At 43.6% G+C, this 26,650-nt stretch overlaps 1 protein-coding gene across 1 annotated transcript in view; it reads left to right on the forward strand.

Moving 5' to 3' along the window:
* The first annotated feature begins 1,421 nt into the window (after positions 1-1,421).
* The window catches only part of LOC139557290 (rho GTPase-activating protein 39-like), a 93,133-nt gene continuing 67,904 nt past the window's right edge, over positions 1,422-26,650 (forward strand). Inside the window, exon 1 of the mRNA XM_071371899.1 lies at positions 1,422-1,557. Coding sequence (XP_071228000.1) covers positions 1,544-1,557 — 14 coding nt within the window. The 5' untranslated portion in view covers positions 1,422-1,543. The remainder of the gene's footprint in view (positions 1,558-26,650) is intronic.

Raw genomic sequence — 26,650 nt, forward strand, 5'->3', positions numbered from 1 at the left:
TTAATCTGGGAGTCTTTTTATGAAGTCATCCGTCCAATACTTCATTGACATCATCAAAGGCCTTAGAGAAAGAAAGTGCGCTTGTTTTGCAAGCCGGTTTGTCCCAGAGATGGGCGGGACATAGGTTTGGCAACCCGCTCAGACCTTACAGCAAACCTGGCAGTTTATGTTGCCTAATACCACTTATGGAAACTCAGGACATGCTGGTTTGTAAAACAAGCACACCCAGTCTAGATCAGCCGTAACTTCATGGTCTAAAGACTGTGTACACGTTTACCTTATCATGTATTGTCTGTAGAAATTAAAATAAATGGAAAAATAAATGTATTTAACGAATGTTGCATTCTTTATAACAATATATGGCTGTTACTAGTCCTTTTGTTTTCGCTATACATGGTGCTATTGCGGTCTTAACGTATATATAAAATTGCTGCATGTATTTGAATGTATGTTTTTGCAATTAATGTAAATGTTTAAATATATTTTATAATACACAGAAAACTAAAGGTTTAATTATCTATCAGACACTGCCCTCTCTACTATCTGTGCACTGTTGTTTCACACCTGTAAGTATACTCTTCTGATATGAAGATGCAAGGATCTTTCTCCCCCCCCTAATTTACCTGGAAACTGAATCTCCCCCCAGTAATGTACCATACTGTATGATGTAAAACAAGTCCCTTCTCCACCTGGAAGAAAAGAAGCAACACAACTTTTTATTAGCACTTTGAAAGGGGCTACTGTATGTGAAAGAAGGTTTCATCATAACAATGCCTTGTACAGTTAAATAGATTTATCATACATATATTTTTATTTCCTTCGGTTTACCAGTGAACAGTTGATAGCGGTAACTAGTTTGTGAATAAAGTGTTGAATGCCAAGGTTTCCTCTTCACTTAATCTGGGGTGTGTTTATTTTTCATGTTCATCTCAGTCCTGCCAACTTTGATTGGGAGACTCTGTTACCAATGCCATATATGCCAATGTCTTTGTTGCACATTCATGCACTATCTAACATGTTTTTCTGGGTTCTGAATAACCACACATTTGATCTTGTTTCATATTCAGCCAGCAGGGGTCACTGGTTCTTTCAGTTTGGGAAGCCTTAATGACTAGCACATACAGTTTATAATCATGTCAGGAATTTGAAATCGCTTGACAACTGCATTGTTTTATTAGCCTAGTACATAAGCGTTCTTTCACAAACAGGTTGTTTGATGACGGACTCCACCATGCCGTGGTGTGTTTACTCTGTGTGGGCACTAGATGGGTGTATTGAATCATTTAGACACAGATCATCAGACCGCAAAATGCAGAGAGGACAGTTCAATTACAGTCCTGTAGGGATAAGACTCCACACAATCCAAAGGCATGGTGGAGTTTAGTGGAGGGGAAGGAGGGGGAAACGCCGACCGTCTGACTCACACAGACAGGGCAGGGGTGAGAGGCAGTACTCTGTGCTGTAGTTACGTGGAACTGCACATAGCTGGGAAATCTACAACACACATCTTTTTCCAACTTTTTGCGCATATAATGTGAGGAAAATGGCCGAGACAAGGTAAGCAAGTTACTATTGTACAGTGTATTGTCAATGTATGTTTTGATGAACGAAACTAGACGGATACAATTAAACAAGTTTTTTTCTGTTGATCCTCGTTACAATGTAGCCGCTATTCAATTCTGCGGATTCATGACTGTCTGCTGTGCAACAGTACAATACCGCTAATAAAACAGGGCTGAAGTAGGCTAATTGACTGGCGATGAAGTTTCAAATTGGTCAAACCTTTATAGCAAAACGTTTTGTCTCGGTTTATCTTTTCGTGCCAGAAATTTAAACGTTCACTGTATTTGAAATTCAAAGGGTATGCTATGAAAATTCATAAGAACCAACATTTGTCAAAGGCAATTCGTTATTACAGCGTAATAATATCATGTAGTCAATGAAACGCACTAAAAGTTGATAAACAGGACACTAACAAGATATAAAAACGAATGCATTGGGATAAATGTTATGGTATTTCAATAATTATTTGATTGTTCTGTATCAATACGCATTATTTATGGTTGTGGCTCTTTTTTTTCTAGGCAGTATTTTTTTTTAACACACCCACTGCTCCTCGTGGGTGTGAAAAAGTAGAACCAGGCAAACCATGCCTCTGGGCAACTTCAACGTTCAAACACGGGAACTAAGGTTTTTACAATGGAATAGGTCTAATGGGTTAGTCTGGGGGAAACATGCCTGATCTTGACCGTTTGCATATCCGTGAACAGATGCTGAACGCGACAGGAGAGGGCTGGTTTGTTCCACATGTTCCAGGACCTTCTCCTTCCCTCTGGTACTGTCAGTCAATCGACCAGTCAGTCACCCCCAATCCTGACTGCCAGGTGCCATCCTTAATAAAGGTCCAATGCAGCCGTTTTTATCTCAATATGAAATCATTTCTGGGTAACAATTAAATACCTTACTGTGATTGTTTTCTGTTAAAATGGTCAAAAAGAAAATTATTTCTTAGAAAAGAGCAATTTCTCAAGCAATAATTTGTCAAGTACTGTAGCTGGGTTTCCATCCAATTGGCAACAGATTTTCATGCGAATACTCTCTAGTATCCGCATAAAGAAAATATGTGCATTTTCCCACCTGTGGTGTGTTCCCACCAAATGGACTTTTTGCTGATAAAAATCAGTGTGTCATGTCATAGTGCACACAAAATGTACTTTTCGATTGTACCGAATACAAATCTAAAGTTCAATATGTTTCCATCACATTTTCAACAATACCGATAGTTTTGTCACAACAACTATTGCGTTAGCAAATGTTCCTACTCTGGTCTTAGAAGGTGCTCTCTGGCTGTGCAGGTATAGTCTACACAGGATGAGATGATTGTGGATAAGAACGAGAATAGTTTTATTTGTCAAACACAGTCAAGCATTGATCATAATGTCACCAGAATAAGACCCTAGATATTTATTGGAAAGGAGCGTCAAGATCACAGTGCACTTTCATCATAATTTATTTAATCTGTAGCCTAATAAACTGCATTGTTTCCCTAGTAGTAGTGGGAGGACCACACACCATATCATCTTGTGACTCCAAGTTTACTTTGATAGGATGGTTATTATATCAATACAATACACACAATACCACACAACGACAAAGCGAAAACAGAAATACCTTATTTACATAAGTATTCAGACCCTTTGCCATTTGTCTCAAAATTGAGCTCAGGTGCATCCTGTTTCCATTGATCATCCTTGAGATGTTTCTACAACTTGATTTGGTGCGCATCTGGTGCTCACACACCTGTCTATATAAGGTCCCACAGTTGACAGTGCATATCAGACAGCAAAAACCAAGCCACGTGGTTGAAGGAATTGTCCGTAGAGCTCAGAGACAGGATTGTGTCAAGGCACAGATCTAGGGAAGGGTACGAAAAAATGTCTGATGCATTGATGGTCCCCAAGAACACAGTGGCCTCCATCATTCTTAAGTGGAGGAAGTTTGGAACCACCAAGACTCTTCCTAGAGCTGGCCACCCGGCCAAACACCACAATCGGGGGAGAAGGGCCTTGGTCAAGGAGGTGACCAAGAACCTGACGGTCACTCTGACAGAGCTCCAGAGTTCTCTGTGGAGATGGGAGAACTTTCCAGAAGGACAACCATCTCTACAGCACCACCAATCAAGCCTTTATGGTAGAGTGGCCAGACGGAAGCCACTCCTCAGTAAAAGGCACGACAGACCACTTGGATTTTGCCAAAAAGCCACCTAAAGGACTCTCAGACCATGAGAAACAAGATTCTCTGGTCTGATGAAACCAATATTGAACTCTTTGGCCTGAATGCCAAGCGTCACGTCTGGAAGAAACCTGGCACCATCCCTACGGTGAAACATGGTGGTGGCAGCATAATGCTGTGGGGATGTTTTTTAGCGGCAGGGACTGGGAGACTAGTCAGGATCAAGGGAAAGATGAACGGAGTAAAGTACAGAGATATCCTTGATGAAAACCTGCTCCAGAGCACTGAGGACCTCAGATTGGGACAAAGGTTCACCTTCCAATAGGACAATGCAGGAGTGGCTTCGGAAACAAGTCTCTGAATGTCCTTGAGTGGCCCAGCCAGAGCCCGGACTTGAACCCGATCGAACATCTCTGGAGAGACCTGAAAATAGCTGTGCAGCAACGCTCCCCATCCAACCTGACAGAGCTTGAGAGGATTTACAGAGAAGAATAAGAGAAACTCCCCAAATACAGGTGTGCCAAGCTTGTAGCATCATACCCAAGAAGACTTGAGGCTGTAATCGCTGCCAAAGGTGCTTCAACAAAGTACTGAGTAAAGGGTCTAAATACTTATGTAAATGTGATATTTCAGTTTTACATTTTTAATACATTTGCAAAAATTTCTACAAACCTGTTTTTGCTTTGTCATTATGGGGTATTGTGTGATGAGGACAAATAACAATGTAATCCATTTTAGAGTAAGGCTGTAAAGTAACAAAATGTGGTTAAAGTCAAGGGTTCTGAATTCTTTCCAAATGCACTGTATTTGCGCATACTGCCATTTCTAGCATAATTAATTTTACCAATCCAAAAAGATCCCACCATGTCGAATGAAAAAAATATTTGTTGGCATTTATAAAATTGTATCAAAACTTCCTGTTTCCATCACAGCTGTCCAGATTTTTGTTTTTATAAGGTAGGACTTCACAAACTGTGGATGGAAACGTGGTTAGTGTCTGTCTGTGAGTGGTATGAGTGGGGAGGGGGAAACTGAAAACTGAAAACTAGCTGTTATTGGCAGAGAGGTTTGGAACTCTCCTTCTTATTGGTCTATTAACTAATTTACCACCTGGTGATGTCACCAGGCAGGCCAAAACTCCATCCCAACTAAACAGACAGAAATGTCCGGTCTTTTCAAACATCTGTTACAATTTCACAGTATAATTCCAACCTCATAGTGTGGAAATGTATGTAAAACAGAAAAGTCAGGTTTTTGACTGCATTGGACCTTTAGTGGAATCATGAGTGGGATGGGAGTGGACATATTTTATTCATCATTTAGCTCTTACACAGAGTCAATTAGCTATTGTTGGGCACATGTTTTAAACAATTGAATCAATTAGAAATCTAAAGATTCGGGTAGTTCAGCTTCACTTGATAGCCTGTAATCAGTTGATGTATAGTAAAGTAGTTAGAGCAGCTTGCTCTACTGAATAGAGATGCCTGTCCTCTATAATCATACTTGAAGTGAGTCCAAGTTACACATTGTGAAGACACTGAGCAAATGAAGGCAATGGAAGCTTAGCCTATGTTTTATTGTGGTATGGAAAATCCAAAGTTGGATTGTGGTCCGATTTTAATTATCAGTTTGTTGTCTTGAATCTTGTCAGATGTTCCTACAAATTGCTTGGTTTTGTTGCCAAAGTTTAAACACCAAGCACTATTGCATGTTCCAATTTGCTATTACTATTATATAAAGTATTCATGTACCATATTTCCGTCTTCGTTTTCCACTGCTATTCTGTGGAGAGAGTGTGCATGCGTGCGTGGGAAAGGGACAGGTGCTTATACCCCCCCCCCCCCCCCCACACTCTACCCATGGTTATCCCGGGTGAGCTGAAACAAATAGCGTTAGGTTCCGACGTCTTTAGTCACTCACACACCCTCCACCAGTTGTGTTTATCCATCATTAAACATCTGAAAGTTGTTAGCTGAGTAAAGCTATTCTATAATATAGACAAAAATCATCTTTACTTGGATGTACCGTTATGGCTGAAGAAAACATCTCATGGGCTTTTATAATGGCCTTGTACTTGTGTAATATACGGTGCATTCGGAAACTATTCAGACCCCTTGACTTTTTCCACATTTTGTTAGGTTACAGCCTTATTCTAAAATGTATTAAATCATTTTTTCCCTCATCAATCTACACACAATACCCCATAATGACAAAACAAAAACAGGTTTTTAGAAATGTTTGCTCATTTATTACAAAAAATGAAATGGAAATATCACATTTACATAAGTATTCAGACCCTTTACTCAGTACTTTGTTGAAGCACCTTTGGCAGCGATTACAGACTCAAGCCTTCTTGGGTATGACGCTACAAGCTTGGCACACCAGTATTTGGAGAGTTTTTCCCATTCTTCTCTGCAGATCCTCTCAAGCTCTGTCAGGTTGGATGGGGAGCGTTGCTGCACAGCTATTTGCAAGTCTCTCCAGAGATGTTCGATCGGGAGCAGGTTTTCATCAAGGATCTCTCTGTACTTTGCTCCGGTCATCTTTGCCTCGATCCTGACTAGTCTCCCAGTCCCTGCCTCTGAAAAACATCCCCACAGCATGATGTTGCCACCACCATGCTTCACCGTTGGGATGGTGCCAGGTTTCCTCCTTATGTGACGCTTAGCATGTGGACAATCCCTTCGACCTCATGGCTTGGTGCACTGTCAACTGTGGGACCTTATATAGACAAGTTTGTGTTAATTCGAAATGACACAACGACAAGGTTCCAGTTTAACAAAGTTTACTCTACTATATGAACACACTACAAGGTAGCCATTACACTCAAGGCTAGGTCCAACAACGACCAGACTTCCTGCGCATGCGCACTCTTGACTGAGTGATAGCCCCGTAATCACAGAAATATAGGGATACTTAAAACATGAACTTAACAGTTTGTGCCTTTCCAAATCATGTCCAATCAATTTAATTTACCACAGGTGGACTCCAATCAAGTTGTAGAAACATCTCAAGGAGGATCAATGGAAACAGGACGCACCTGAGCTCAATTTCGAGTCTCAAATCAAAGGGACTGAATACTTATGTAAATAAAATATTTCTGTTTTTTAAAATTTTCTGCAAACCTGTTTTTGCTTTGTCATTATGGGGTATTGTGTGTAGATTGCTGAGGATTTTATATTTATTGAATCCATGTTAGAATAAGGCTGTAACATAACACAAGTCAAAGGGTCTGAATACTTTCCGAAGGCACTGTAGTTGCTATTGTGATTACTACTGGCTAAGGCCACTGCTGTTGTAGATTTGTTGTAATGGCTTTCTCTCTTCCGGTGCTCCTCTCCATTCACCTGTCTCTCCACTCTTTCCTTTCACCAATGTTCTGTGAGCCCAGGCACGCCAGGCATGTGGGACTGTTTTTACTGGTCAGGGTCAGTTTGTGCTGACTGGGAGTTTGGGCAGAAAAGCTGCATTGTTGGGCCACTGACTGCCGGATGAACCGGAGGGAGCTAACCATTGTGGACATCATCAATGACCATTTTAGATGTTGTCAAAAAAAACTTCAGTCTTCCACAGCTGAGTCGGTGTGTAGTAAGATGGTTGTTGTTGGTTGGTTGATGGAAAGTAACTGTTTGCGTGCACGTTACTTTATGTGTATTTGTGCGGTTGTTTCCATTGTTGTTGTATACCTGTAGGCTACAATAGGTTTGAGTTAGCACGGTTAAACTGTGAACCCCATAGTTCTTGGATGAGAACGGGCAGGGAGGGTCAGTAAGAGGGTCCCCCAGGCATGGTAGGGTGTGTCCAGACAGGCCTCATAGACTAGATGTAACATCGTGAACCTAAATCCGGGACACGTTTGATGTGTTTACATAAGACAGAAAGTTACTTAAGGCAAAAACAAAAGTAGTGTAGTTGGCCGGGGTGGATGGATTTTTGTATAACACAAAAGTCTAGCAATCGAAAGGTTGGACAAAGTTAGTATTTTAGCTAATTAGCAACTTTGCAACTACTTACTACTTTTTAGCAACTTTTCAACTGCTTAGCATGTTAGCTAACCCTTCCCCTAACCTTAACCCTTTAACCTAACTCCTAATCCTAACCTTAACCCCTAACCACTAGCCTAGCTAATGTTAGCCACCTAGTTAACGTTAGCCACCTAGCTAACTTTAGCCAAAACAAATTGGAATTCGTAACATAATCATATGTTTTGCAAATTCGGAACATATTGTATAAATTGCAATTCGTAACATATCATAGTGTGCGGGTTTCTAAATTTTTCTCATCGTAACATATCATATGAAATGGATGATGGACATCCACAAATTAATACATACCATACGAAACGTAACATATTATACTAATTGTAGTGTCACAAATGTCATTTATTATGTTACGTCTTTGCCTGCGTCCACGTTGGTGTGTCAGTGCAGAGACCTTCTTTACTGGGGTGGTTTGGTGCTGTCTGAATAATACACCTCTGTGGGGATGGAGATTGCCTGGCTACCCAGACTCCTTGCTCCGGCCAAACGCTACGCCCCGCCCACAGACGTTAGTTTCTTCTCGTCGGATTGGTCCAGAAATCAATGGGTTGGGCCAGAGCCAGAACACACGTGGGTAAAGCGGCGGTTGGAAAATTCGCAATTGGCTTTGATACTCTGATTGGTTAGAGACGATCCAATCGCTGATGACTTTGTTTTGTACAACACCTCTCGTGCCCTTCATCACCAGAAGCGACTTCAATGATGGCAGTCTCAGACTAAAGTATGTGGCAACCAACAGAGCAGCGGAAAGAATTTAGTGTGAGTCAGGGAGACACTCCTCTCATCTCCAGAGCTGTAAGGATGTCTGTCCGAGCTGCCCAGGCCATTAATTAATGATACGGGACTGCTACACACTACAGGCCATTCAACCACCAGTGTCAGAGCACTTCTAAGACCTGACATGTAAGTTAGTCATGACTTTGTAACAACACAAGACAATCTAAAGCAACATCTACGGATTAACTGGTTAAGCAACATTGTCAACAATAATATGAAACAACAGTCTAACATTTTGGTCACTCAGGCTTCCGAGTGGCGCAGCAGTCTAAGGCCATGCATCTCAGTGCTAGAGGTATCACTACAGACTCTGGTTCAATTCCAGGCTGTATCACAACCGGCCGTGATTGGGAGTCCCATAGGGCGGTGCACAGTTAGCCCAGCGTCGTTAGGGTTTGGCCGGGGTAGGCCGTCATTGTAAATAAGAATTTGTTCTTAATTGACTTGCCTAGTTAAATAAAGGTAAAATAATACTAAATAAAATATCAGATGAAAGGCCTGGGTCAAACATAGAATTGAACCCTGAACGGAACTCCAAGAGCCTGGTCAGACCAAGTTTCTGTAGTGTATCTACACTCTTAGAAAAAAGGTTCTATCTAAATGCTTTGAATGACCTTTTTGGTTCCATTTAGAACCCTTTTGGTTCCAGGTAGAACCCTTTTGGGTTCAATACAGAACCCTCTCCACAGAGGGTTCTACATGGAACCCAAAAGTGTTCTACCTGGAACGCAAAAGGTTTCCACCTGGAACCAAAAAGGGTTAGAAGAACTGTTACCATTCACCTCATGGACTGGCCACCCTTCAGAGCCTGGTTCATCTCTCACCGTCTTCCTAGGTTCCTGCTTTCCAGTGAGTTTTTCCTAGCCACTATGTTTCTGCCTCTGCATTGCTTGCTCTTTTGGGTTTTAGGCTAGGTTTCTGTAAACCACTTTGTGACAACTGCTAATGTAAAAAGAGCTTAATAAAATACATTTGATACATGTCAATATTCCAGATTGGAAAACCCCCAGCAACCAACACTGAGGATAACGTTACTCTAATGACTAGTTATTTCCAGAAACCTTTCAGTTGCCTTAACATTCCCCAAATACTCCTCCAGTCCAAACCTCTTGGCTCCTCTCCCTTTCTGTTTGGTTTCACCACTACCCAGTAGGTGGTTGTCTGGAAATAACTCACAGTATTTAACTGGTCTAACTGGCCCGTACCCCTGGCGTGGTGGTCCTTGGGACTGGGTCCCAGAGTAGTAGTCTGTAAAAACGCCTGCTCATTAAGATGGGCAGAGATGGCCCGGTTTCAGTGTTTTAGGTCATTACCACAGCCAAGGCTTGATGTGCTACATTGACTTTACTCCTGGGCCATGACTGAAAGACCCATACCAGGAATGTTTACAAAAGTAATGCTTTTAAATTGATGGTAATTTATGCTGTATACATTTAGTGTTTTTGCAATTCCTGATCTTGTTTTTCTTCCAATGGGTTGGCAGTTGGCTCCAAGCCCTTCAAGTGATGACGAATAGGCTATACACCTGTAGATGATGTGATTACTTACCTGCCTGCTTCCTTGTGACTACTCAAAGTACAAAGCAACATTTGAAAAGTTTGGTGTAAGGGAAGGATCAGAGGAAAGCTTCTGTTGTCAACCTTGCATCTATCTCCTGTGCTAATTTATTGGGGTATTTGTGATTTTGGAGAAGAGGTTGGAGGGGAGGAGACTTTCTCACAGTTGGTGTTGGATCAGTACTCTTCTGCAACAAATCTCAGACGAACTTTAGAGTCATTGACATCTCCATGGTAACAGTGTTTGGAGTGACGGCTGGCTGGGTAGAGGTGTTGACAGAGACCTAGTGTCAGGGACTAGGAGGGCTGTTGATAGGCATTGTGTTGATGTGTTCTGCTGTTTGCTGATTAAAGCCTCCTTTTGCTCCTGTAAACACAGTCATCCCTCACAACACCATGAGAAACCATGTCACACAAGACAGACTTCTTCTCTCCTCCATTCAGCCCCAAGTCTGTCTTCTCCTGTCTCCAGAAGCTTGCAAAATCATCTTTGACCATTTACAGTTGCCTGGTCAGAACAAGACTTCTACTGAAGGGTTCATGGTTTAGCCGTTTCCCATGAATAATCGGCCTACGGTTTATCACCTGCCAGATTCACAAAAGGCTCTTCAAGGAGGGATTTTATTTTTATGTGTCAGAGTGTTTGCATACAGCCACACACACACATTCACACACACAATTACATGGGTCTGTGACTAACCTTGTATTTACCCTGGAGTCAAACAGCTCAGTCAACACAGTGGTGTAGCCCAGGTCAGCATGCAAGGCACCATGCCTCTCAGTCTGAATGTAGTGGCTTGTTTTCCTCTCTCACAGTGGAAACTCTGGATATTCCTTTGTCTCTTAATCACCTGGTCAATGTTGCAGTAAAAAGGGTCCCCCATGACCCAGGCCCAGCAGACTGACCGGGGCGGGAGGATCAGCTTGCAGGATGGAAAAAGGCTCAGTGGTGGGCACCACAGTGTCCAGCCTGCCTCAGCCCAAACAGCCTTTCCTTTCCTGTGCTGAACCGGTGCTTGGCTGCTGGTGTGTGTGTGTGTGTGTGTGTGTGTGTGTGTGTGTGTGTGTGTGTGTGTGTGTGTGTGTGTGTGTGTGTGTGTGTGTGTGTGTGTGTGTGTGTGTGTGTGTGTGTGTGTGTGTGTGTGTGTGTGTGTGTGTGTGTGTGTGATGGTTAGAGCGGGTATAGTTTGGGTGAGACAGACAGATACAAAACAGTGACCACCACACTGTCTGTCAATATATCCCACAGGTGGTTAATTACACCCTGTCTCTACCAGCAGGTCTGTTAGTCTTTGTGTGTAAGTGTGTGTGTGTGTGTTATGGATGTGACAGTGGGTGATGGAGAGGGTCTTGGTATTGCAGCTGTTCTGGTTGTCCTGATGTTTGCGCGTGCTAACCTCTGTGTAACCCAGGACCTGACTGGGGCCCTGTGTCTCCCAGGGGAGGGCCCCTAAGGACGGTCATTAGTAGAGTGGATGTGGGCCTGACGCCTAAAGGAGAAGGCCAGTGGAAATGAAGGATAATCTCTGCCATTGTCTGGGTTAATGAGTGCTGGGAGCTGCTGCTCAGGAATGCCCATGGTCCATCCATCCATGCTTTTGTTTAATGGATCCCAGACTAAGGGCTGGGAAAATCCACTAAGAAGAGGTATGATTAACCTACAGTAGAGCCTAGAGAATGAGGAAGAATGGGCAATCTGAAGATGGTTGTGATCAGTGGCGATGCTCAGCAGTATCAACGTTCACCAGAGTAGCGGTAGTCACTAGGAGTGACAGGAGATGCTCTTAAGTCTTTGCTCTACAAATCTCCTTTCAGGAGGAGGGCCATTGGAACATTGGAGGACGTAGGAGTGAGCTACTCCGCACGCACACACACACACTGCCGCTACTTCAATCAAATCATGTCCCTGGGAGCTCGTTCAGGACACTTGTAAGATCAAAGCAGCAGAATACTTTTAACTCTACAGATTAGTTTAAAAAGTATCAGGATGCAAATTACCTGCAATTAGGCCTAATTAAAACCATAACTATTATGCAAATCATGACTGTTGGGGAAATGAATAATGGGACAATTATATTCAGAAAACAGAAAAACAACGGAAAACCTCATTTTACGAATTAAACTTCATTGCCAGTAACAGAATAAAATTGTGGCATTGACTGGTGTTCACAGTATGCCTGCACACAGACTAGAGGTCGACCGATTAGGATTTTTCAACGCCGATACCAATACCGATTATTGGAGGACCAAAAAAGCCGATACCGATTAATCGGCCGTTTTTTAAAGTTTTTTTTTAATAATGACAATTACAACAATACTGAATGAACACTTATTTTAACTTAATATAATACATCAATAAAATCCATTTAGCCTCAAATAAATAGTGAAACATGTTCAATTTGGTTTAAATATTCTAAAAACAAAGTGTTGGAGAAGAAAGCAAAAGTGCAATATGTGCCATGTAAGAAAGCTAACGTTTAAGTTCCTTGCTCAGAACATGAGAACATATGAAAGCTGGTGGTTCCTTTTAACACGAGTCTTCAATATTCCCAGGTAAGAAGTTTTAGGTTGTAGTTATTACAGGAATTATAGGACTATTTCTCTCTATACAATTTGTATTTCATATACCTTTGACTATTGGATGTTCTTATAGGCACTTTAGTTTTGCTAGTGTAACAGTATAGCTTCCATCCGTCTCCTCGCTCCTACCTGGGCTCGAACCAGGAACACAACGACAACATCCACCCTCGAAGCAGCGTTACCCATGCAGAGCAAGGGGAATAACTACTCCAAGTCTCAGCGCGAGTGACGTTTGAAACGCTATTAGCGTGCACCCAGCTAACTAGCTAGCCATTTCACATCGGTTACACCAGCCTAATCTCGGGAGTTGATAGGCTTGAAGTCATAAACAGTGCAATGCTTGAAGCACAACGAAGAGCTGCTGGCAAAACGCACGAAAGTGCTGTTTGAATGAATGCTTACGAGCTTGCTGCTCCCTACCTGCCTACCTCAGTCAGACTGCTCTATCAAATCATAGACTTAGTTATAACATAATAACACACAGAAATACGACATTAATATGGTCGAATCCGGAAACTATCATCTCGAAAACAAGACCTTTATTCTTTCAGTGAAATACGGAACCGTTCCGTATTTTATCTAACGGGTGGCATCCAAAAGTCTAAATATTCCTGTTACATTGCACATCCTTCAATGTTATGTCATAATTACGTCAAATTCTGGCAAATTAGGCGGCCCAAACTGTTTCATATACACTGACTCTGCGTGCAATGAACGCAAGAGAAGTGACACAATTTCACCTGGTTAATATTGCCTGCTAACCTGGATTTCTTTTAGCTAAATATGCAGGTTTAAAAATATATACTTGTGTATTGATTTTAAGAAAGGCATTGATGTTTATGGTTAAGTACACATTGGAGCAATGACAGTCATTGATTGATTGTTTTTTATAAGATAAGTTTAATGCTAGCTAGCAACTTACCTTGGCTTACTGCATTCGCGTAACAGACAGGCCCCTCGTGAAGTGCAATGTAATCAGGTGGTTAGAGCGTTGGACTAGTTAACTGTAAGGTTGCAAGATTGAATCCCCCGAGCTGACAAGGTAAAAATCTGTCGTTCTGCCCCTGAACGAGGCAGTTAAACCACCGTTCCTAGGCCGTCATTGAAAATAAGAATGTGTTCTTAACTGACTTGCCTAGTTAAATAACGATAAAATAAAGGTGTAAAAAATAAATACCAATTTCCGACTGTTATGAAAACTTGAAATCGGCCCTAATTAATCGGCCATTCCGATTAATTGGTCGAACTCTAACACAGACAGACTTATAGTTGTGTGTGTGTTGGAGGGTGTTGGTGTGATGTGGGGGGTCTTTAAAGAGCAGAGCAAAGAGGACGTAACTTTAGCTGTTTGGAACAGATGAGCTGGCTGTGTCCAGTCAGTCAGCCAATGGGTTTGTGGTGATAGGATCACTGGCACCAGCAGCTCTCAGACCACTGGAAACCTACCAGAAACCTCTCTCTCTCTCTCTCTCTCTCTCTCTCTCTCTCTCTCTCTCTCTCTCTCTCTCTCTCTCTCTCTCTCTCTCTCTCTCTCTCTCTCTCTCTCTCTCTCTCTCTCTCTCTCTCTCTCTCTCTCTCTATAGAACAAACACCATGAGGACATTCACCCTTACCCGTCACTTCCTTTATATACCTAACCACCCCCACCCTTTTCTCTTTAGTGTCTGCTATTTGTATTTGTATGTATTATGGATCCCCATTAGGTGCTGCCAAGACAGCAGCTACTCTTCCTGGGGTCCAGCAACATTAAGGCAGTTGTATACCATTTTAAAAACATTACAATACATTTCACAACAGATTAAGTGTGTGCCCTCAGGCCACTACTCTACTACCACATATCTACAACACATAATCCATGTGTACATGTGTTTAGAGTGCGTATGTTATCATGTGCCTGTGTGTGTGTCTCTTCACAGTCCCGCTGTTCCATAAGGTGTTTTTTTCTCCGTTTTGTTTTATTAGATTTTACTGCTTGCCTCAGTTACTTGATATGGAATAGAGTTACATGTAGTCATGGCTCTATGTAGTACTGTGCGCCTCCCGTAGTCTGTTCTGGACTTGGGGACTGTGAAGAGACCTCTGGTGGCATGTCTTGTGGGGTGTGCATGGGTGTCAGAGCTGGGTGCTAGTAGTTTAAATAGACAGCTCGCTGCATTCAACATGTCAACCCTTCTGACAAATACAAGTAGTGATGAAGTCGATCTCTCCTCTACTTTGAGCCAGTAGATTGGCATGTACATTTGAGGGCCAGCCGTGCTGCTGGGCCAATTGTAATTTTCTTAAGTCCCTCTTTGTGGCAGCTGACCACACAACTGGACAGTAGTCCAGGTGCGACAAAACATTGGCCTGTAGGACATGCCTTGTTGATAGCATTGTTAAGAAGACTGAAGATTGCTTTATTATGGACAGACCTCTCCCATCTTAGTTACTGTTGCATCAATATGTTTGGGCAATGACAGTTTACAATCCAGGTTTACTCCAAGCAGTTTAGTCACCTCAACTTTCTCAATTTCCACATTATGCCTTACAATATTTAGTTGAGATTTAGGGTTTAGCGAATGCTTTTAGTTTTTGAAATGTTTAGTACTAACTTATTAGTTAGTGATTTTACTTGCTGTGGTAGCTGACGTGTATAGTGTGGAGTCATCAGCATACATAGACACACAGGCTTTACTCAGAGCCAGATGCAGGTCATTAGTAAAAATTGAAAAAAGTAATGGGCCTAGACAGCTGCCCTGGGGAATTCCTGATTTTTCCTGGAGTATGTTGGAGAGGTTTCCATTAAAGAACACGCTCTGTGTTCTGTTAAACAGGTAACTCTCGATCCACAATATAGCAGGGGATGTAGGGGATGCCACAACACATACATTTTTTTCCAGCAGCTGATTATGATCAATAATGTCAAAAGCTGCACTGAAGTCGAACAAAAAAGCTCCCACAATCTTTTTATTATCAATTTCTCTCAGCCAATCATGTCATTTGTGTAAGTGTCGTACATGTTGAATGCCCTTCTATGTAAGTGTGCTGAAAATCTGTTGTTAATTTGTTTACTGTGAAATAGCATTAATTCTGGTCAAACATAATTTTTTCCAAAAGTTTACTTAGGATTGGTAACAAGCTGATTGGTCGACTGTTTGAGCCAGTAAAGGGTGCTTTGCTGTTCTTGGGTAGAGGAATGACTTTTGCTCACACTTTCCTGTAGGCTTAGATTGAATAGATGACAAATAGGAGTGGCAATATAGTCCGCTATCATCCTCAGTCATTTTACATCCAAGTTGTCAGACCCAGGTGGCTTGTCATTTACATTACATTACATTTACATTTAAGTCATTTAGCAGACGCTCTTATCCAGAGCGACTTACAAATTGGTGCATTCACCTTATGATATCCAGTGGAACAACCACTTTACAATAGTGCATCTAACTCTTTTAAGGGGGGGGGGGGGGTTAGAAGGATTACTTTCTCCTATCCTAGGTATTCCTTAAAGAGGTGGGGTTTCAGGTGTCTCCGGAAGGTGGTGATTGACTCCGCTGACCTGGCGTCGTGAGGGAGTTTGTTCCACCATTGGGGTGCCAGAGCAGCGAACAGTTTTGACTGGGCTGAGCGGGAACTGTACTTCCTCAGAGGTAGGGAGGCGAGCAGGCCAGAGGTGGATGAACGCAGTGCCCTTGTTTGGGTGTAGGGCCTGATCAGAGCCTGAAGGTACGGAGGTGCCGTTCCCCTCACAGCTCCGTAGGCAAGCACCATGGTCTTGTAGCGGATGCGAGCTTCAACTGGAAGCCAGTGGAGAGAGCGGAGGAGCGGGGTGACGTGAGAGAACTTGGGAAAGTTGAACACCATTGTCATTGTTGATTGACTATAATCATTTTCCCACCGCTTCCACACTCACTTTACAGAATTCAAAATTACTGTGCTTGTCTTTCATAATTTGGTCAGTTATGCATGTGTAGATTCAGACGTTTGTTAATCTTGCCAATTCAAAAACCATTAAAGTAGTTGGTAATATCAGTGGGTTTTGTGATGAATGAGCCATCTGATACAATGAATGATGGAGCCGAGTTTGCCTTTTTGCCCAAAATGTAATTGAAGGTGCTCCAAAGCTTTTTACTATCATTATTTATGTATCTTTTATGTCTTTGTTTCATAGTATAGTTTCTGCTTCTTTTTGTTCAGTTCAGTCACATGATTTCTAAATTTACAGTACGTTTGCCAATTGGCTGTGCAGTCAGACTTATTTGCCATTCCTTTTGCCTCATCCTGCTCAACCATACCGTTTTAAAATCCTCATCAATCCAAGGGGATTTAACAGTTTTTACAGTCACTTACTTAATGGGTGCATGCTTATTAGTAACTGGAATAAGCAATTTCATAAATGTGTCAAGTGCAGCTTCTGGTTGCCCTTCATTACACACCACCGTCCAGCAAATATATTTGACATTTTCAACATAGGAATCAAGACAAAACTTGACCACTTATACACGATATTAGGCTTATAAATGCTATTTATATATTCATATCCACATATCCTCCTGTTAGTGTCTCCTCTCCAGACTCAGCAGCAGCAAACAACCTGTGGGAATGTGTGCACGGTGGAGAGTATGTTGAGGCCATACGCATCCATCTCTGTGTGTTTTGTTGAGTAAAGGCCCTGTAGAGGTAAGCAGAGTAACAGAAGTAAGAGAGAGGGGGGGGGGGGCAGAGAGAGAGAGAGATTGACAGCGTTTATAAGCCTGTTTTCTGTCCACCTCTTTGAGGAGAAAGCCTCTTTCAGGTCTCCCACCTCATCCTCAGACCCCAGGGTCACAATGGAGTGTTGAGTTAACTGAACACACAGGGAGACCATCACAGAGTAGAAGAAAAGACCCATTATAGTTGTCAGGGCTCCTAGTTATGTGCACACACACACCGCTGCCTGGTCCTGACAGAGTGTGTAGACACACGGCTGGCGTCAAGGCTGCCGGGTGCTGGGTCCTGACTAAGTAAACACACAGGCAGTGTTCTGGGGGCGTAAGTGGCTGTGGTGACCAAATGCCACGGCTCTCACAGATGGTACGCCGTCTATTTACCCTCTCAGCGCTGCCACAAACACACAGAGGGCAAGAGAGAGAGGGACCAACTAACAAAAGGGACAATATTGTTTTTCACCCCCCTGCTTCCACCATTTAAATGAATGCTTTCCTCGCCTCCCATACCATCTCCTCCTCATCTTTCCCCTCCTCTCTACTGTTTCTCTTTCATTGTTCTTCTTTTCTGTTTTCAGTGCCCCCCTGTGGGTCATGTCTTTTATTTCTACCCCCTCTAAGCGTCCTCAGAACAGAACTGAACTGAGCGGAGTGGTTGGTTGGTAGAACATCCACAGTGTAGCTGGTCCTCTGGGCCTTACCACGGTCTGCTTTGTAGAACACTCAGTGTCTCGGGAACTGTGCTGTTATTCCACAGGGATATGAACATGTCTCAGCTCTCCGGAGCACTAGGGAATAATGTCGGAGCCGTAGGGCTAACGCTAGGCTAATTAGACCTTTTTCCCAAATGACTATTACTGGAGAATAAAGTGGCCCAGTGCTGACTCTACGTATCATGTTTGTGAGCCGGTGTGTCAGTCACATACATACAAGTGTGTTAGCATGTGTGTTTCTGTTACCATTTACCAGGGTGTGTACATTCTGAGTGTATGGATATTTAAGAGGGGCTGAAGTAGAACATGTGAATCAGATTGTTGTCTAGAGTGTAGCTTAGCTGATTATAGAGCACGTTAAAGATCTGATAGACACTGCTTCAGATGACTTGTGAGCATCGCTTCAGGGTGGAACCTTTAATGTGTGTGTGCGTTTGTGTGTGTGTGTGTGTGTGTGTGTGTGTGTGTGTGTGTGTGTGTGTGTGTGTGTGTGTGTGTGTGTGTGTGTGTGTGTGTGTGTGTGTGTGTGTGTGTGTGTGTGTGTGTGTGTGTGTGTGATAGATGTCCCCAGAAGAGTGATGAGCTAGGGGGCTCATCCTTGGTATTAGAAGTACATAGTAAGAGGGTGCCATATTTCTCCAGCCAGGAATGACTAAATGTTTTGGCAGATTTAGCGCTGGCTCTCAAATCTCTGGTTCTCTTTCAGTGAAGAAAGGAAAGTGAGCCTCTGGAACAGGCTAGGACGGCAGAAAGACGACACATGGGTGTGCTGCTAGAAAAAACACATTTTCTCTGTGATTCAAAGTTTGAAACATTGCTTGCTACTTTTTTCCACTTACCTCCAGCAGAGAGAGAGAGCAGAGAGAGAGAGAGCAGAGGAGAGAGAGCGAGAGAGAGCAGAGGAGAGAAAGAGCAGAGAGAGAGAGCAGAGGAGAGAAAGAGAAAGCTGATGCAGGTGGGATTGAACCTGCAGGTTTTTGGCAATCCACCACTTGATACATCCCCTTGTCTCTGTCTCTCTCTCTCTCTCTCTCTCTCTCTCTCTCTCTCTCTCTCTCTCTCTCTCTCTCTCTCTCTTTCTCTCTCTCTCTCTCCCTCCCTCCATCTCTCCCTCTCCCCTTAATACACAAACAGACACAGCAGCAGAGGTTGCTTGGGGACATAGTGCTTCCCATCCAAGTCATGTACAGGATCCGTCAGGGTTAATTCATTCTCCATGCATCCAGAAAAGGTCACAACCTGACTGATGCATTCTGCCCTGCCTCGTGTATACGCACACAGCCTGAAAACACACATATCCACTTGCACGAACACACTGAATGGCAAAGACAGGTGTTCTTGTCCATTTATCTGACATCACAAGAAGAAAGGAAGCATAGTTGTGGCTCCCATTTCAGAGAGACTTTCCCGTTTAACCCATTGAGAGAGACAGGGCAAACAGGAGGGAGGAGGGAGAGAAAGAGAGAAGGAGAGAGAGAGGAGGGGGGGCATTGAAGATCAGTCCTCAACTCTGTATGAGGCTCAACTGAGGGTAATGGGCTTGTTTCATTTGGTTTCTGCATCACATCAGTCAGTTTAGACAGCAGCACCCTACAGTGATCAGACACAGATCCCTCTCAAAGCCAAGGCTGCCGAGTCAGACGCCTCAGGGGGCATTCTGGAACACAGAGAGCGAGACCAAACAGCCAGACAGATTGTAGAGGTTCCGTGTCTCATCACACACTACCTGCACAGAGTGTACATCTTATACACTGTAAGAGGTAGACTTATTAACATGAATTGAAGTGATAGACTGAGCATTGAGCCATCAGGCCAGACAGCTGCAGTGAGAGGGTGAGATGTTTAGTTCTAGCATCCCTCTTGTCTGCCTCCTCCTCCTCCTCCACAAAGAGGGACAGCCCACACAGTACGTTGTTGGGGAAACCAGGGGGGTGGTTAGCGAGAGAGGACCAAACGGCTGTTGATTTGATCCCCTCTCAGATCTGAACCACAGCCGGTGTGCCCTGGAGCACAACACTCAAGACGACCCACCACGTCAGTAGCACAGCCCTGCATTCAGACAGACAGCATTAGCCCCTTGGCTCTGGGTGGCAGAGAAGCCTCTGTGTTGATTCCTGTGTGAGGTGCTGGATGGGGAAGACAGGGTGCAGAATGCCAGGAGAAGTACTGCTGGGAGGGAGCGGGCCCTGGCCTGGCCTGGCTGGGACACACTCAGACACACTGGTTCTGTTGGCTTTGGGCAGGACAGTGGATAGTATGCTGGGCAGAGTTTAGAAATGGGTCATTATTACTGGGAGATGGAAGCCTCTGAGGAGAAGGACGGTGTGTCTGTAGGGACTGGATATGAGTAACAACTTGATGTAAACACACACAACCAAAGGAGTGTTATTTATTTATTTTATTTAACTAGGCAAGTCAGTTAAGAAAAATGTGTTATTTACAATGACGGCCTACCCCGGGCCAAACCCTAACCCGGACGACGCTGGGCCAATTGTGCGCCGGCCTATGGGACTCCCAATCACAGCCGGTTGTGATACATCCTGGAATCGAACCAGGGTCCGTAGGGACACCTCTAGCACTGAGATGCAGTGTCTTAGACCGCTGCGCCACTCGGGGGCCGGAGAAGGACCTCTGTCTATAACTACTGCTACAGTATTTCGGGTCAAATATTCACATACACACACACGTAATAAAAACATGCGTTGATGTCAGCTGGAATGTTGTCCAAAGTGTGAGTTCTGTGGGCGTGTTTCAGGTAGGACTCACCTCTGAACGTCTCTTCTGGGCTGCTGTCTCTCTAAGGCGCTGCCTGGCTTTACTCTTTGTGAGGCTCTAGTTTGATCTGCTGGAAAAAGTGGTCTGTGTGTGTGTGTGTGTGTGTGTGTGTGTGTGTGTGTGTGTGTGTGTGTGTGTGTGTGTGTGTGTGTGTGTGTGTGTGTGTGTGTGTGTGTGTGTGTGTGTGTGTGTGTGTGCCACTAAACAGCAGCAGCGGTATTGGCATCGTGGCAGGACTTTGACCCCTGACCTTGAGGAGATAATCCCTGCTATAACCGCCATCGTCATGGTTACTCTGGCCGATGTTTTAACCCCATCTAAACACTGAAACATAAACCCTATCCATGACTGCCTTTTATAGCGCATGGATTTCCAACAATTATACACAGGTCATATCTTCCATAGCAGGCGTGTGTATATATATAGGCCATGATGGACTCAGAGAAATGGAAATTGGCATGTAGTTTGGCCCCGGGAGATTTGGTTGGCTACTGGTTTTATTCCATGAGCTCTACCCCCAACAATAACAACCGTATTCTACATAGACGTAGTGCAAAGACAATACATCATTAAGGCTACTGCTCCGCCTGGCCGGTAAACATCCTGCTACAGTACTGAGTGTGCTGAGGCCGATAGTGACAGATCTCATATTTAGAACAAGGCCATAAGATCCTTTGCTTTTGAACACACCATTATAGAGAGAGAGAGACGGGGGAGAGAGAGAGACGGGAGAGAGAGAGACGGGAGAGAGAGAGACGGGAGGGAGAGAGACGGGAGAGAGAGAGAGAGACGGGGGAGAGAGAGAGGAGTTGGGAGACAGACAGGAATGTCTTAGAAACTTGGAATCAGTCCTCTGGCTTGATGATCACAGGTGCCACATGTTTTGAGTCTTTGTCTCGTGGTTGCTGGCTGGTTGTATTTTTAGTTTTCCTGCCCTGTATAGGCAGCTCCTTGACCCCACTGGGGAGCTGCACTGAGCTGCAGAAACAAGGCTGAATATAGGGCCAGTCAGTCAACAACGCCTCCTCTCCTCCTGCTCCCAGGGACATGCTAGTGTGTGTGTGTGTGTGTGTGTGTGTGTGTGTGTGTGTGTGTGTGTGTGTGTGTGTGTGTGTGTGTGTGTGTGTGTGTGTGTGTGTGTGTGTGTGTGTGTGTGTGTGTGTGTGTGTGTGTGTGTGTGTGTGTGTGTGTGTGTGTACTGTAGAGTCCTGTACTGGGTCTCAGTGCTATAACAGGGCCAGGACTTCATTCCTGCCCCAGAAAGGAGTAACGCGGTGAGGAGTGAACAGGAGTGTCTGATTACTCTCCCAGATTAGGTTCTTCATAGTGTAGGAAGGAGGCTACAGGCACGCTACGCTCTGGAGGAAAGAGGAGGAGAGGGGAGCACAGAAGGAGAACGGCTGTATGTTCTTTGTGTTGTGCTGAGTTGCTAAGAATGTGAGCTCAGTAGAAAGGGAACAGTTTGGTGGGCTGCCCACTGCTTTTTGGCAGACTGCTGTTAATATCCGAACATTCTGGTGTTTCAGAGTGATAACAGAACTATTTCACCAACCAGTCTCATTCTTCTCCCTTGACCTTATTCTGGTAGCTCTCAGCCAGTCTCATTCTTCTCCCTTGACCTTATTCTGGTAGCTCTCAGCCAGTCTCATTCTTCTCCCTTGACCTTATTCTGGTAGCCCTCAGCCAGTCTCATTCTTCTCCCTTGACCTTATTCTGGTAGCTGTCAGCCAGTCTCATTCTTCTCCCTTGACCTTATTCTGGTAGCCCTCAGCCAGTCTCATTCTTCTCCCTTGACCTTATTCTGGTAGCTCTCAGCCAGTCTCATTCGTCTCCCTTGACCTTATTCTGGTAGCTCTCAGCCAGTCTCATTCTTCTCCCTTGACCTTATTCTAGTAGCCCTCAGCCAGACTCATTCTTCTCCCTTGACCTTATTCTGGTAGCCCTCAGCCAGTCTCATTCTTCTCCCTTGACCTTATTCTGGTAGCCCTCAGCCAGTCTCATTCTTCTCCCTTGACCTTATTCTGGTAGCCCTCAGCCAGTCTCATTCTTCTCCCTTGACCTTATTCTGGTAACCCTCAGCCAGTCTCATTCTTCTCCCTTGACCTTATTCTGGTAGCCCTCAGCCAGTCTCATTCTTCTCCCTTGACCTTATTCTGGTAGCCCTCAGCCAGTCTCATTCTTTTCCCTTGACCTTATTCTGGTAGCCCTCAGCCAGTCTCATTCTTCTCCCTTGACCTTATTCTGGTAGCCCTCAGCCAGTCTCATTCTTCTCCCTTGACCTTATTCTGGTAGCCCTCAGCCAGTCTCATTCTTTTCCCTTGACCTTATTCTGGTAGCCCTCAGCCAGTCTCATTCTTCTCCCTTGACCTTATTCTGGTAACCCTCAGCCAGTCTCATTCTTCTCCCTTGACCTTATTCTGGTAGCCCTCAGCCAGTCTCATTCTTTTCCCTTGACCTTATTCTGGTAGCCCTCAGCCAGTCTCTTTCTTCTCCCTTGACCTTATTCTGGTAGCCCTCAGCCAGTCTCATTCTTTTCCCTTGACCTTATTCTGGTAGCCCTCAGCCAGTCTCTTTCTTCTCCCTTGACCTTATTCTGGTAGCCCTCAGCCAGTCTCATTCTTCTCCCTTGACCTTATTCTGGTAGCCCTCAGCCAGTCTCATTCTTTTCCCTTGACCTTATTCTGGTAGCCCTCAGTCAGTCTCATTCTTCTCCCTTGACCTTATTCTGGTAGCCCTCAGGCCAAGGATTTCTTCTCTCTATTTTCCCCTTAAATTTGTTTTACAAGAAGCAGGTTGCCACTCGTGAATCACTGCACCCTTGCCACACACACGTTAACACAACCCATTATTGCTCAGGCACTAGTCTACACAAATGATTCCCGGCGTTTGACTAATGCATGCCTTTCGAGAAGCTGAGTAAATCCCTAACAGAGACATGCAGTCAGACCTCTAGACTGATCTAGACAGAGACACATACAGTAGACAGCAGAGTCGGCCAGTCTGAGAGAGCAGTATAGTCTGTGTTATTTACCTGAGATAGCAGTATAGTCTGTGTTATTTACCTGAGAGAGCAGTATAGTCCTGTGTTATTTACCTGAGAGAGCAGTATAGTCCTGTGTTATTTACCCGAGAGAGCAGTATAGTCCTGTGTTATTTACCTGAGAGAGCAGTATAGTCCTGTGTTATTTACCTGAGAGAGCAGTATAGTCCTGTGTTATTTACCTGAGAGAGCAGTATAGTCTGTGTTATTTACCTGAGAGAGCAGTATAGTCCTGTGTTATTTACCTGAGAGAGCAGTATAGTCCTGTGTTATTTACCTGAGAGAGCAGTATAGTCCTGTGTTATTTACCTGAGAGAGCAGTATAGTCCTGTGTTATTTACCTGAGAGAGCAGTATAGTCCTGTGTTATTTACCTGAGAGAGCAGTATAGTCCTGTGTTATTTACCTGAGAGAGCAGTATAGTCCTGTGTTATTTACCTGAGAGAGCAGTATAGTCTGTGTTATTTACCTGAGAGAGCAGTATAGTCCTGTGTTATTTACCTGAGAGAGCAGTATAGTCCTGTGTTATTTACCTGAGAGAGCAGTATAGTCCTGTGTTATTTACCTGAGAGAGCAGTATAGTCCTGTGTTATTTACCTGAGAGAGCAGTATAGTCTGTGTTATTTACCTGAGAGAGCAGTATAGTCTGTGTTATTTACCTGAGAGAGCAGTATAGTCCTGTGTTATTTACCTGATAGAGCAGTATAGTCCTGTGTTATTTACCTGAGAGAGCAGTATAGTCCTGTGTTATTTACCTGAGAGAGCAGTATAGTCCTGTGTTATTTACCTGAGAGAGCAGTATAGTCTGTGTTATTTACCTGAGAGAGCAGTATAGTCTGTGTTATTTACCTGAGAGAGCAGTATAGTCCTGTGTTATTTACCTGAGAGAGCAGTATAGTCCTGTGTTATTTACCTGAGAGAGCAGTATAGTCCTGTGTTATTTACCTGAGAGAGCAGTATAGTCTGTGTTATTTACCTGAGAGAGCAGTATAGTCTGTGTTATTTACCTGAGAGAGCAGTATAGTCCTGTGTTATTTACCTGAGAGAGCAGTATAGTCCTGTGTTATTTACCTGAGAGAGCAGTATAGTCCTGTGTTATTTACCTGAGAGAGCAGTATAGTCTGTGTTATTTACCTGAGAGAGCAGAATAGTCTGTGTTATTTACCTGAGAGAGCAGTATAGTCTGTGTTATTTACCTGAGAGAGCAGTATAGTCCTGTGTTATTTACCTGAGAGAGCAATATAGTCCTGTGTTATTTACCTGAGAGAACAGTATAGTCCTGTGTTATTTACCTGAGAGAGCAGTATAGTCTGTGTTATTTACCTGAGAGAGCAGTATAGTCTGTGTTATTTACCTGAGAGAGCAGTATAGTTGTCATGCCCTGACCTTAGTTATCTTTGTTTTCTTTATTATTTTGGTTAGGTCAGGGTGTGACATGGGGGATGTATGTGTTTTGTCTTGTCTAGGGGTTTTGTATGTTTCTTGGGGTGTTTACTAGTCTAGGTGTTTGTATGTCTATGGTTGCCTAGATTGGTTCTCAATTAGAGGCAGCTGTTTATCGTTGTCTCTGATTGGGAACCATATTTAGGCAGTCATATTCCGTTGGGTATTTCGTGGGTTATTGTCTATATGTAAGTTGCCTGTGTCTGCACTTGTTTAATATATAGCTTCACGTTCGTTTGTTGTTTTGCATAGTTTGTTTAAGTGTTCTTTGTTTCGTTAAATAAATAGAAGAATGTATTCTTATCACGCTGCGCCTTGGTCCTCCTCTCTTCATCCAAACGACGATCGTGACAATAGTCTGTGTTATTTACCTGAGAGAGCAGTATAGTCTGTGTTATTTACCTGAGAGAGCAGTATAGTCTGTGTTATTTACCTGAGAGAGCAGTATAGTCTGTGTTATTTACCTGAGAGAGCAGTATAGTCCTGTGTTATTTACCTGAGAGAGCAGTATAGTCTGTGTTATTTACCTGAGAGAGCAGTATAGTCCTGTGTTATTTACCTGAGAGAGCAGTATAGTCCTGTGTTATTTACCTGAAAGAGCAGTATAGTCTGTGTTATTTACCTGAGAGAGCAGTATAGTCTGTGTTATTTACCTGAGAGAGCAGTATAGTCCTGTGTTATTTACCTGAGAGAGCAGTATAGTCCTGTGTTATTTACCTGAGAGAGCAGTATAGTCCTGTGTTATTTACCTGAGAGAGCAGTATAGTCCTGTGTTATTTACCTGAGAGAGCAGTATAGTCCTGTGTTATTTACCTGAGAGAGCAGTATAGTCCTGTGTTATTTACCTGAGAGAGCAGTATAGTCTGTGTTATTTACCTGAGAGAGCAGTATAGTCCTGTGTTATTTACCTGAGAGAGCAGTATAGTCCTGTGTTATTTACCTGAGAGAGCAGTATAGTCCTGTGTTATTTACCTGAGAGAGCAGTATAGTCCTGTGTTATTTACCTGAGAGAGCAGTATAGTCTGTGTTATTTACCTGAGAGAGCAGTATAGTCCTGTGTTATTTACCTGAGAGAGGCTCCAGTCATGAGGTTAGGTGAGCTGTTATTCTGACTCAGTGTGTTGAGAGATGTAGTGTTCTTTAGGAGCGGTCTGGCTCACAGAGCCTTTGGACAGAAATCTGGGAATGTTCACGTTAAAGGTGACGCTATCTCAACCTTAGTCGTAACTATGCAATGCTAAGGCGTACATGGGCCAGTGAGACTCACTCTCCCCAGCTAGGCAGGGCAAAGTGGTTCGTACATTGGACATACT

This window comes from Salvelinus alpinus, chromosome 28 (assembly GCF_045679555.1).
Source record: "Salvelinus alpinus chromosome 28, SLU_Salpinus.1, whole genome shotgun sequence".
NCBI lineage: Eukaryota > Metazoa > Chordata > Actinopteri > Salmoniformes > Salmonidae > Salvelinus > Salvelinus alpinus.